We start from the raw sequence: 13,502 nt of genomic DNA on the forward strand, positions 1-13,502 counted from the left end.
CAATGATTATGGGTAAATGTTTCCCTAAAGGTGCTCGATGGACTAACGGCTCAAAGACGAGCCCTCTAGTCTTCTTGCCTCGAAAACAATCGAGGAATATCATGACTATTTAAGCCAATTCAAATTGGACTTTGATGTTTACTGAAACGGTCATCGTCCATTTTAGATTCTCAAATTCTGAAGATTATGTTGTAATATTAAAATTTGAATGTTTTAAACTGATGCAATAGAATATTTCAATTATTCATAGTTTTTAAATATTTTATTTAAATAGTTATGTCACAATTTCTTTTTTCATAATTGTTATTTTGATTTAGAATAATTTAAAAATTACATAATTTTAGACATAATCTTATCCAGACAACTTGATAGATTTTTTCTAATAGTAAATTAAATTGTTATAATTTTGTAATCTTTCCGTAGAGAAACTGAATCATTTTTTTTGTAGATGATAATTATATTAAAATGCGGAAAGAATCAATACTAAAAATTTACATTATTAAAAAGGTTAATTTGGTAATCTTACTTTAAGCAGACGAGCTGACAATACAACGTCGTTTTGAGACCATTCGAAGTACCGGAAGGAAAAAAACCAAGTCTTTGCCACGGCGTACGGTTGCTCTTCAGAGCTGAAGCCAGTGCCGGACTTCTGAAGATCCCTCCATCGTTCCTATAAAATCCACCGCCGGCGAGTACCACAAGAATCAGACAACAAATTGAAGTCGAGAGCTGCGTTTAGCTAGCATTGTTCATGAGATTTGAATCTCAATATTCGTTTTCCTGTTGAATTGAAGTAGGTTCCGGTGCTGCTGAACTAAAGAAAGGGAAGAAAAATGTTGAGGCTAAGAGCATTCCGGCCTTCAAACGAGAAGATCGTGAAGATACAGATGCATCCGACCCATCCATGGCTTGTAACCGCCGATGCGTCGGATCACGTTTCTGTATGGAATTGGGAGCATCGGCAGGTCATTTACGAGCTCAAAGCAGGCGGAATTGATCAGAGGCGTCTTGTTGGTGCCAAGTTGGAGAAGCTCGCTGAGGGCGAATTCGGTTCGATCCGTCGAGATTCCTTTTTTTTCTTTAATTGTTATGTTTTGAACAATTTTCTGAATCGTAACCTGAAAATTTTCTGCTGATTTGTGTCTCGTGAACGTGATTGTTAGATTCGAAGGGGAAGCCGACTGAAGCTATACGAGGGGGAAGGTGTGAGTCTGGCATTTCCTCGTTTTCTTTTGTTTGCATCGGTTTGAAAACTAACTCATGGGGTGCACTGTTTGATGCAGTGTGAAGCAGGTAAGTTTTTATGACGACGACGTTCGATTTTGGCAACTGTGGCGGAACCGTTCCGTAGCTGCTGAAGCTCCTTCAGCTGTCAATCAAGTTACATCAGCTTTGAGTTCCCCTGCCCCTTCCACAAAAGGGAGGCATTTTCTAGTTATCTGTTGTGAAAATAAAGCCATATTCTTGGACTTGGTGACAATGCGAGGCCGTGATGTACCGAAGCAGGATCTTGACAATAAATCTCTTCTCTGGTAAGTTTTCACTCTGTTTAATACCCTGATAGTGTGTTTATGGATTAATTTTGTGTTTTTGACTGGAAGTAATCTCGAATATAGTTTTGGAATCCAGGATTTCTTTGTCCCATTTACATTTTGTGATTCCTTGATAGTGTACTGTCTTCAAATGAATCTCAAAGAATGTTTGAACTGAAAGTAGTACTTCAACAAAATAATTCGATATACCTCAATTGGTGTCTGTGGATTGAGTTTGTGAGATCTCACATTGGTTGGAGAGGAGAACGAAACATTGCTTATAAAGGTGTGGAAACCTCTCCTTAGCAGACACGTTTTAAAATCGTGTGGCTGACAACTATACTAATGGGTCAAGGTGGACAATATCTATTAGCAGTGGGCTTGGGCTGTTATAAATGGTATCAGAGCCAGACACTGGGTAGTGTGCCAGCGAATACGCTGGACCCTAAGGAGGTGGATTATGAGATTCCACATCGGTTGGAGAGGGGAGCGAAACATTACTTATAAGGTTGACTGTGATACCTGCTAGCGGTGGACTTGGGCTATTACAGGGTTTGACCTTTGTCTTTATTCAGGTTTTATATTATGGACTACAGTTTCAAAGGAGTAACCATAAAGGAATTTGGTTACCAAAAATCTGTACTGCATCGAAGTGAACATTTTAAAAGGCTCTGCCAAGGAAATGAATCATATTTTTTCGAATTTTCAATGCATTGTCTCTTTTACATTAAATGAAGTCAGTAAAAAGTAATTTATATGTTTTCTATTTTGTCTTCTTCGATCCCATGTTTCTAATCCTTGGATTGTGTTCTTCAACAAGCATCTTGTTTCTCATACAAATGTAGAGAAATTAAGTCTGTTACAGTTTCAAAGGAGTAACCATAAAGGAATTTGGTTACCAAAAATCTGTACTGCATCGAAGTGAACATTTTAAAAGGCTCTGCCAAGGAAATGAATCATATTTTTTCGAATTTTCAATGCATTGTCTCTTTTACATTAAATGAAGTCAGTAAAAAGTAATTTATATGTTTTCTATTTTGTCTTCTTCGATCCCATGTTTCTAATCCTTGGATTGTGTTCTTCAACAAGCATCTTGTTTCTCATACAAATGTAGAGAAATTAAGTCTGTTACAGTATCTAAGCCTTCTTTTCCTGTCCTCCTGAAATTAACAATGAACGATTAAACTTAAAAAAAACTGACAATTTGTTTCCCATTTTTTAGAAGCTGTCTTGTTAATGGACTTGATCCTTGTTGATGCTCCATCCTTTTAAGCCTTTTGAAAAGTAGATTTTTAGGGCATTTTTGTAATCTATTAATACTAATGCACCTACTTTGTCTTGGCTTTTCTTTTGGCTAATGCCCTTAGTCAGTGTTTTCCTAGAATCTCTAACCTCTTGGTCAAGAACACATGCTTCATGTTAGTTGAGATATGCTCATGTTGGCAAATGCTGTTGCGTGAATTATTTGCGCTTGACACAATCATTAACCTTGTTGCATTCTTTATTTTGTTGTTTAACTTGTTTATTTATTAGGGACTTTATGTTTTTATTATCATAAGATGACACATTACTGTTGGATTACATTGTTCCTCTCCTATGATAATAACATAGTAACTGCACTGTCAATAATTTTCTTATTCGTCCTAATGCATGCATTGGGCAAAAGAACATGTCTGTCTCAATATAGACTACATTTTACTTCACGTTTTCTTTCTAACATTCAAATGCTTGAATTTCAAAATTTATGAAAATTTCCATTTTCTTTTTACAATCCAAATCTTTCAAAGTTGATATTTTCAATTAAAGCCTCAATTTCTGTATACCAACATGAGAAATGTAGGAAAATGTGTTATTTAAGCTGCTATCAGAATCTTTTTGTTTGTGGTTAGTGGTTTTGGATCACTAAACTGTTCGTCTTTTTTCCATGTTGCAGCATGGAGTTCCTCTCTAAATCTTCAGGAGCAGATGGTCCTCTTGTGGCCTTTGGTGGATCAGATGGTGTTATTAGGGTCCTCTCAATGCTAACCTGGAAGGTATGGGATATTTACTTATTGGCCAAGTTTGATAGCATTATCAAACTGTTAATTCTTATTTTATCATTTCATATTTTTTTGCAGCTAGTGCGTAGATATACTGGAGGTCATAAAGGATCAATCTCATGTTTGATGACCTTCATAGCTTCCTCGGGTGAGGTAACTCCATAAAATGTTATCTAGCTGTAATGTATGATGGTACATCGATTCTGTTCAATTAATTTGATAGGAAACTTCTCATTTTTATCTAATGAGGTCATTTATTCATTAATTATTGGTTTACTCTACAACTTTTTTGACTTTGTCAATATTGAGAGAGCATGTAAAGTTTGAGGGACCGATGTTTGAATTATAAATATGCGTTTCAATAAGTTGCCCTTTTGAGTTAGCTCTCTTATGTACCCGCTATCTGTCTTCATGTCATATTCTTTTCCTTATCAATGCTTTCCCTGCTTTCCTTCTGGATCTTTTACCGTTTTGTATTTGTAAATTTGATTGCCAGGCACTTCTGGTTTCTGGTGCTAGTGATGGCTTGCTTGTACTCTGGAGTGCGGACAACAGCCAAGATTCACGAGAACTTGTACCAAAACTAAGCTTAAAAGTGCGCCCTCTACCTTCAATTTCTATAACTACTTTGTTAGTAGGTTTGTTAGTTATTATGTTTAAATATTTTATGCTTTTGACTTCTTCAAAAAACTTTCTCTTGCAGTCCAATTTTCTCCATTATTTACCTCTAACTGGTTATTTCTTTGAAATTGAATACTTGATGACTAATGTATTCACATATCCTTTTCATGATCAAATATATTTGTTGTGTGTTCCTCAAAGATTAATGAACTGGGATGATGATAAAATAGATCGTTTGCATTCTTGATAGGCGCATGATGGTGGGGTAGTAGCTGTCGAACTGTCCAGAGTGATTGGAGGTTCTCCACAACTTATCACGATTGGTGCAGACAAAACACTTGCTCTTTGGGACACTATCTCTTTTAAGGTATCGTTGCATATCAATAGTTCATTACATTTTACAATACTGAAGCATTTAGCAGATATTTATTACCTTATCTACTTCCAAGTTCTCTTGAATATTTTATGTTATCCTATTTAATCTATTCTTCTCAGGAATTGCGTCGCATCAAACCTGTTCCAAAATTGGCCTGCCACAGTGTTGCATCTTGGTGTCATCCTCGAGCTCCCAACCTTGATATTCTCACTTGTGTTAAAGATTCCCACATATGGTGTGATTTTTATTTTCTTGTTATTTTTTCGTTTGATTAATGAGTTATGTTAGATAAGAATGTTGAGCATTCTTGTGTTCATTTTGTGAAATAAAGAGCAGTGAGCTTGTGTCAGCTTCCATATATCTCTAGGTTATATTAAATTTCATTTGTGATTTTTCAGTTTTCTTATTGCATCAAGGGTCTTATAGGTTAATGCCTTCACTTTTTCAGGGCTATTGAGCACCCCACGTACTCAGCTCTCACAAGACCTCTTTGTGAACTTTCTTCCCTTGTCCCTCCTCAAGTGCTTGCTCCAAACAAGAAAGTTAGGGTACGTCTTTTACCACAAGCATGAATCTTGTAAATATTCCTAATAAGTTTGTTTTGTCTTGGTTTCGCCTAGATTTTTGTTGTTTTGTTGGGGGTTTCTTCCTAGCCCCATGGTGTTCTTGCATCTTCTTCTTTCTTCTATTCTTCCCAAGAGAATTCTTTTTGCTTCCTCTTAGCGAAATCAAATAACATGAATTATCAAACAGCTACCCTATCTCATGTTGCTGGCTTATTGTATGATTGCTCATCGGTCTCATGTTGCAGGTTTACTGTATGATTGCTCATCCTTTACAACCTCATCTTGTTGCTACTGGAACCAATATTGGTGTTATCATCAGTGAACTTGATGCTAGATCTCTTCCAGCAGTAGCTCCTCTTCCAACTCCATCAGGCAGCCAAGAGCATGCTGCTGTTTATATCGTTGAAAGGGAACTAAAGTTGCTAAATTTTCAATTGTCACACACAACCAATCCATCCTTGGGAAACAATGGATCCTTATCTGAAGGAGGAAGGTTAAAGGGAGATGAGGTGCTACAAGTAAAGCAGGTCAAAAAGCACATCAGTACTCCTGTTCCACACGATGCATATTCGGTTCTTTCTGTTAGCAGTTCCGGAAAGTAAGTTTGCCCCCTATTCCTCTTGTTTGAACCTTTTTGTGTAAAATGAATTGTATATTTGGTTGTGCATCCATAATCATAGAAGATGGATTAGCAGATTTTTCCCCTTTTTTCCTTTTAACAAAACTAGTCATTGATGAAATGAAAAAAGATAAATAATCAAAAGATAAAAACTCTACAAGCGAGTGAAAGCGAAAACTAAAATTATAAAGATAATAAATGTCTCGAGTAATAATTACAAAAAAAAACTATTATTTTCAGTGTCTCGAGTAATAAGCAACCAATACGTGGGTGTATTTTTTTTTTTTTTTTTGTTTATCCTGTATATATGTAGTAAATGTCTATTTTATTGGCCGGGAATTTATTGCTCTCTGACTTGACAGTTTTGCTGTCTTTCTGTAACTTGCTATTCTTTGCCACCATTGATTTCTAGTAGATTAAATCAAGAATCTGGTTAGAAGTTGTAGTTTCATTGGAAAGTCACAATCATTTTGATGCAGGTACCTTGCTATAATTTGGCCTGATATTCCCTACTTTTCCATCTACAAAGTAAGTGACTGGTCCATTGTTGATTCTGGAAGTGCGAGGCTTTTGGCCTGGGATACATGTCGAGACAGGTTTGCTTTGCTTGAATCTGCTGTACCTCCTAGATTTCCTGTAATTCCTAAGGGCGGATCATCACGGAAAGCAAAGGAGGCTGCTGCAGCAGCAGCACAAGCAGCGGCTGCAGCTGCTTCTGCTGCTTCCTCGGCCAGTGTTCAAGTTCGTATATTGCTCGATGATGGAACGTCAAACATATTAATGAGGTCTATTGGTAGCCGCAACGAACCGGTATTTCAAGTCTATCTGTTCTCTTTTGTCTTCCCTTTTCCTTTTCTTCATTACGCATTAGAAGGTTAAGTAAGCTAAAACTTGTTACTTGTTACTTGCAAATTCCAATTGCCAAATTCCATTTCCAATTCCAATTTCCATGAAAATTTTACCAATTTCAAAACTTACTTGAGATTTGATCATCCTCCCCTTCTTCTTCCTCCATATTCACGGAAGCGCAATGAACAGTCAAAATTCCACCAGCCACCAAAATCACATAATTTACTCGAAACTCACACACACTGTTGGCGAAACACAAAGGTACAACGCAGCGCCACAATTGCAAAAAGTGTATCTTCACTGCACCAGCGACTGACAACACTTCACTTTCGATTTAGGATCCGACATGTTCAAGCTCTGATTTGATTACTTTAGGAAGCGAAAAGAGGGGGAGAATACAAAAAAAAAACTGCCAGGGTTTACATTGTATATAGAATTGCATAATTAGATACAAACCTAAGAGGTCTATTTATGCTAATGAGAGCAATATGCAAAGACTAATCTACCATTACGAAATGAATCCAAATCAAATAAAACCTAACCTAATCTAACAATCATCATTATATACTAAAGAAATACAAAATGTTGGTGAGAAATTTCCACAATTAGAATTCCCAAGGGGGATTACAAAAATACCCTCTCATTGGCTTTGGTCATAGAAATATTCTTGAAACAAGAATAATAAAGCATATGGGGCTCTCTAATCTTAATTGTCTAATATCTAGCTATTTCTTATAGAATTGTCTGATAATCAGAGGTCTGCATTTCTTTTTACAGTTATTGGATATTCTACTGCTTTCATCCCTTGCCATGTCAAACTAAAATGAGCTCTGCTAGTCGTTGCATTTTTCATATTTGTTGTCTCATTTACTTTACATCATTATTCAGTATGAGGAGAAAATAATTTAGCTAAAATAAAATTTTTAGGTTGTGGGTTTGCATGGTGGGGCTCTACTTGGCGTTGCATATCGAACATCCAGGAGAATTAGTCCTGTTGCTGCAACAGCAATTTCAACAATGCCTTTATCAGGATTCGGTAACAGTGGTGTTTCTTCCTTTACAAGTTTCGACGATGGTTTTTCTTCCCATAAATCTTCGGCTGAAACAACTCCACCAAACTTTCAATTGTATAGGTTTGTGTAACTTTGATTTTATTTATTTTGCACGGCTCATTTATTTATTTCTTTCTTTTCTTCTTTTTGTTCTAGATAAGAAATGGAACTTATTCCAATCAAAAAGAGGAATACTCACCCAAAAAGTCAACGGACACTAGAAAAGGCTCTGATTGGCATGAATCGCAAATAAATTATAGTTACAACAATCTATATTATTTCCCATTATTTGGTGCCAAAGACTTGAGTTATTTTAGAACAAACATTTAGTGAAATCATGTTTGGTTAGTTTTCCTTTTTGGAAGTCTCAAATAGTTCTTTTCTTACGGATTATTTATCCTGGACTTCTAAAGGGCGAGTTTATACCTTTACAAGTCACCACCTTTATACTTCTAAATACAAGTTTTTCATACTTTTCTTTTTTATTCACTCTGGATGGTGTATATCATGCAGCTGGGAAACTTTTCAGCCTGTCGGTGCGCTTCTTCCCCAGCCAGAGTGGACTGCATGGGATCAAACTGTTGAATACTGTGCCTTAGCATATCAGCATTACATTGTCATATCTTCTCTGCGTCCTCAGTATAGGTACTTGGGTGATGTAGCAATTCCATATGCTACTGGAGCTGTCTGGCACCGTAGACAACTATTTGTGGCTACTCCAACTACTATAGAGTAAGCTACATTTCCCCCTTGCTTGCGTAATTTCTTGTTTGATTCCTGGCTTAATGTTCATCATATTTCTCATGAATTTGTTTTCTTCCCAATAAATTGCAAGAGTTGTAAGGCAGGCCCCGTTAATGGAAAAAAACAAACTATTATTAGAAGCACTCCCTTTCCTCTATACTCCGAAAATTGGAAATGAAGAGGCATCTTTTCTGGGAATTGAAAAGACACTGCATAACCTTTCCCCTTCCAAAGCTCTTGCTGCCTCACTGTTCAGGCTCCTGAACGCCATAGATGCGTCGACAGGCCTCCTTCTGTCACTGTTCTCCATCAGTTTCGTCTGCTGCATATCGGCTGTGTCCCTTCCACTTCTTGCACCCCTTAGTTCTATTTTGCCTTTGTTTTCTTTTATCCTTAGCCACCCCTCCTCGCTGTTAGCTTTGTCTGGTGCCGCCTGACCGTACTCTCTTTCGGTTTTCTTCTTTAAACCCTAGCTTCCGCTTTTTCCCCTTGATTCCCTCTGTTTTTTTTCTGTTGTCTTCAACTGCTGCTTCCCGTCTCTTTCTTATATTATTCATTTGTTTCTTTCCTCTCGTCACCTAGTCCATCCTTTTCCCTCCATCCCCTTACGTTGTGTCACTAGCTGCAACAGCTACCACCTAGCCATTTCCAAGGAGGTGATGAGTTGTTGTATCTGTAATCATTATTCACATTTGATATGAAAATGACATGGGGTTTGTTGATTCGTTGAAGATCTCCTGCTAAAACTCTTTCATGTTCCGAGGGGATGTCAGCCCATACACCCCCATTATCCACCAGTAAGATTGTTGCTGAAGAGATAGCAAATGGAGATGGAAAAGACCTCTGAATAGATTCAAAGACAGTTATTTTCCTCTTTCCACATCAACAATATTCCTCTGGAGGAACCAACCAATGTACTTCGCTCTCCAAACTGATTTGATCATCCTCCTATCCATCTTGCTCAACTTTCTCTTGAAGGATAACTACATCTGGGCTAAACATTACTAATTATGTAACATATGGTTCATATGGGCTTCTCAAATTTTAAGTATTCTTCTTCTACCATTTTGATCAATCTTGTTCATTGTTATGTGTGTTTCCATTGAGAGAACTGGGAAAAATTTCTACCATCTCTATTGTTTCTGGTGAGGCTTAGTGGAGAAAGGGGAGATTGAGTATTCTGGAGCGAAGAGAGTACTCAGTCTTTTTTTCTTTGCTCATTCAAATAACTTTTCTCATTTGTCTGTCTTTGTCATTTAATGTAATTCATATTCTTTGATATCTTATAAATTATTTGAAGTTCTAGATATCTGATCGTTATGATAGAAATTTGAGTTTTATAAATTTTAAGTAAATACTACTAGAAGTCTAGAACTCAGGTACTTAAGTTCTGCTGCTTGATTTAGATGCGTTTTTGTGGATGCTGGAGTTGCACCTATTGACATTGAAACGAAAAGGATGAAAGACGAGATGAAGTTGAAAGAAGCACAAGCTAAAGCCATTGCTGAGCATGGGGACTTAGCTCTTATTACTGTAGATGGCCCTCAAACTGTTAACCAAGAAAGGATAACGTTGAGGCCCCCAATGCTTCAGGTCAAATATCCTTCCCTTTCTTTGTACGTGACTATCCGTGGTCACAATATTAGCCATGTTGTTTGATTTTGGGTCCACACAATGTGAATCTTGATTTGATCATGCATATCCTTGACAATATGGGAAGACCTTTCCTACTGACTTCAGAATACATGCAGGTTCTGATCGGGAAAGTCTCTTCCAGTGTGAAATTTAACAATTTAAAATTTTCTTATAGTTCTGATAAAAACCTCTTCAAAACTATAGAAAATACTGATGACATTTGGTTTACCATTTGGAAACTAGTTCTTAAAACCAAGGGGAACAAAAAAATATCATTATTTTTTGAAACCTTTTGCTGAACCCTTTGCTCAAAATAGTGTTTCTACAACTTAATTTTGGTATATAGCAGTATATGGTTCTTGAATCGTATGAATTTCTTTCTTATCTTTTAATATTAATTTTACCTTAAAATTTCAGGTGGTGCGACTAGCATCATTTCAGCAAGCTCCTTCTGTGCCACCATTTTTATCATTACCCAAACAGTCGAAAGTGGATTCAGATGACTCAATGATGCAAAAAGAGTTTGAAGAAAGAAGAGCTAACGAGATAGCAGTTGGCGGTGGTGGAGTGTCAGTGGCTGTTACTCGTTTCCCAGCTGAGCAGAAACGCCCTGTAGGACCTCTAGTTGTGGTTGGTGTTCGAGATGGTGTTCTCTGGTTGATTGACAGGTACTTGAATCTTGTAGTTTATTGCAATGTAAAGGACATAACTACACTTCCTCCCAAAAGAAAGAACAAGTGTTGAAGTTTTTCAGCTCAAATTTTCAACCCGGTTCTCTGTCGGTTCGTGTATTTTCATTGTGTTAGACCATCCCAGAATTATTGGTGAAAGTTCACTAAATCTTTCATCCAACGATGTGCTTGTGGAGTATTTACAAAATTACACTACCGTTCTTAGAGTTTATACCATCACTTATCAACCCCTTTCACATTTCCAATGTCATTATCTCTTATGCTTGGAAGGGTTCATGAATTACGCTGCTTGATTTTTCTTGGCCAGGTACATGAGTGCACATGCTTTATCCTTAAATCATCCCGGTATTCGGTGCCGATGTCTTGCTGCCTACGGTGATGCTGTCAGTGCTGTCAAATGGTATTGGCTATTTTCTCATTCTCTTACATGTTGGCAATAGCCAGAATTGTTTCAAGTCCTAAATACTTCTTTTTCCTGCAGGGCAAGTAGGCTTGGTAGAGAACATCATGATGACCTAGCCCAATTTATGCTTGGAATGGGCTATGCCACCGAAGCTTTACATCTGCATGGAATATCTAAAAGGTAAACAAACACTTGCAGGAAAGATGCTACCCTACTGTAGAAATAAAATGCATATGTTTGCTGTTACATCAAGATTTTTTATTAGAAAGCATACAAACATGTACACCCATTTTCGTGGTTTGTTGCCGTTTACGAGCCCCCTTATACAGAGTTCCTCAATCACTCTTTGACTAGTAGCTTGGATTCTATCGCTCGATATGAGGTCACTGTGTTAATCAAAGCCATATTAGTTGCATAACAATCTGATTACTCTAGTCCTAGTTCTAATTGTTGAAAATTTCAGATTGGAATTTGATCTGGCCATGCAAGGAAATGATTTAAAAAGAGCACTTCAGTGTCTTCTTACAATGAGCAACAGCAGGGATATGGGGCAAGATAATACAGGGCTTGATTTGAATGACATTCTCAGCCTAACAACTAAAAAGGAAGATATTGTGGAAACATTTCAAGGAATTACGAAATTTGCTAAAGAGTTTTTGGATTTGATTGATGCTGCTGATGCTACTGGACAAGCCGATATCGCTCGTGAGGCTCTAAAGAGGTTAGCTGCTGCAGGTTCCTTGAAAGGTGCTTTACAGGGTCATGAGTTGAGAGGATTGGCTCTGCGATTAGCGAATCATGGAGAGTTGACACGACTGAGTGTATGTACTTTAAATAATTAGTCTCCAATGGTCCGTTTATGGTAAATGACGATGTAAATGCTACAGGGATTGGTAAACAATTTGATCTCGATCGGCTCGGGACGTGAAGCAGCGTTTGCAGCTGCAGTCTTGGGAGACAATGCTCTCATGGAAAAAGCATGGCAAGACACAGGAATGCTTGCGGAAGCTGTGCTTCATGCTCATGTATGTCATCTTTAGCTGTGTTGTATCTGTACTTTTGATTGTGTATTAACTTACGTGCAATTTCCAGGCTCATGGTCGACCGACATTGAAAAACTTGGTCGAGTCTTGGAACAAAATGCTTCAAAAGGAATTGGCGCACACTGTGTCGGAGAAGACCGATGCCACAGCTGCATTTTTTGCATCCCTCGAGGAACCGAAACTCACAAGCTTGGCAGATGCAGGCAAGAAGCCTGCAATTGAAATCCTTCCTCCTGGAATGCCTACTTTGTCATCTTCCATTTTAGCTCCCAAGAAGCCAACTCCTGGTGCACAAGGAGCATTGCAGCAACCAGCCAAGCCATTGCTTCTGGAAGCACCACCTGCTAATCCGCAACCACCACCAGACGGTACACCGAACCAATCAGAACTAAGCGAACAGGTTTTGGATGGCAAAGCCCCGACGTCAACAACAGGTACCGACACATCTCCGACTACTCCAGCAGAAAATGTTCCTACGACATCAAATGGTTCCGAGCCATCTGATGTACAACTATCATCCTTTAACACGACACTAGTAGAGACTCAAATACCATCGTCCGTAACTAATACAGAACATTCAGAGGCTGTTGTAGAGGCGGCCGAGATTCAGAATTCCTCTGTTCACAATTCATCGTCGACAAATGATGCAGCACTGCCATCGGAGGCCCCATCTGAGATGCCCGAGCTTCAGAATACCTCTCTTCCAAATGTATCACAATTTTGAAATCCAGCCATAGTTTAGTATAGAAAGGGAGGTTGATTTGTTCCCAGCTGTTGTAATGTATCTTCGTGTGTTTGATTGGCAGTTGCATATATCTTTTAGTTTATTATTGCATTAAATTTAGTACACTCATTCCATTATATATGCGGTTTGCATATATTCTTATGTTCATTGTTGCATTATGTTTAGAACACACTCGTTCCATTATGTGTGGTGGCCTTTGATTAGGTTGGTCATCTTCTGTGAAGATGTGAGTTGTATTTTATGTTTTTCATTGTTTTCGAAGATGTTTTTACCTGTCAATGAGTGTTCCAAAAGTGATGCATGTCAATTAATATTTACCTCAAATGAAGATGCTGAATCCTGAATGGGGTGGATATTGGACGGTGTGCTAGTGAAGATGCCGAGTCTCATAGGAGAGGTTGTGAAGGTTGTGAAACCTGAAAGGATAACAAAACATTTATTATAAGGTTGTGAAACCTCTCGAATTGTTTTAGGAAAGGATAACGAAACATTCATCATAAGGTTGTGAAACCTCTTGAATTGTTTTAAAAACCTTGAGAAGAAACCTAAAATAGAAAATGAAAATAGATGGCGAGTGCCTAATCGA

General features: G+C 37.8%; 1 protein-coding gene across 1 annotated transcript; it reads left to right on the top strand.

Annotated features, from left to right (window-relative positions):
• Window positions 1-563: 563 nt before the first annotated feature.
• LOC111497612 lies at window positions 564-13,176 on the top strand. The gene is made up of 20 exons (XM_023148445.1): window positions 564-1,050; window positions 1,164-1,203; window positions 1,284-1,532; window positions 3,466-3,565; window positions 3,650-3,724; window positions 4,068-4,166; window positions 4,443-4,559; window positions 4,688-4,803; window positions 5,017-5,116; window positions 5,380-5,732; window positions 6,233-6,563; window positions 7,530-7,735; window positions 8,168-8,386; window positions 9,805-9,991; window positions 10,451-10,701; window positions 11,033-11,125; window positions 11,207-11,308; window positions 11,592-11,949; window positions 12,016-12,153; window positions 12,221-13,176. Exons 1-20 carry the CDS (start codon window positions 834-836, stop codon window positions 12,893-12,895), a joined length of 4,026 nt encoding a protein of 1,341 aa, XP_023004213.1. The 5' UTR covers window positions 564-833; the 3' UTR covers window positions 12,896-13,176.
• The last annotated feature ends 326 nt before the right edge of the window (window positions 13,177-13,502 follow it).

This window comes from Cucurbita maxima, unplaced genomic scaffold (genome assembly GCF_002738345.1).
Source record: "Cucurbita maxima cultivar Rimu unplaced genomic scaffold, Cmax_1.0 Cma_Scf00024, whole genome shotgun sequence".
Classification (NCBI taxonomy): domain Eukaryota; kingdom Viridiplantae; phylum Streptophyta; class Magnoliopsida; order Cucurbitales; family Cucurbitaceae; genus Cucurbita; species Cucurbita maxima.

Excerpts from the sequence above, each read along its gene's own strand:
- LOC111497612 (XM_023148445.1), top strand. The coding sequence starts at position 834 with ATGTTGAGGCTAAGAGCATTCCGGCCTTCAAACGAGAAGATCGTGAAG. Across the intron at positions 4,560-4,687 it reads GGGACACTATCTCTTTTAAG|GAATTGCGTCGCATCAAACC; the intron begins GTATCGTTGCAT and ends TATTCTTCTCAG. Across the intron at positions 9,992-10,450 it reads TGAGGCCCCCAATGCTTCAG|GTGGTGCGACTAGCATCATT; the intron begins GTCAAATATCCT and ends TTAAAATTTCAG.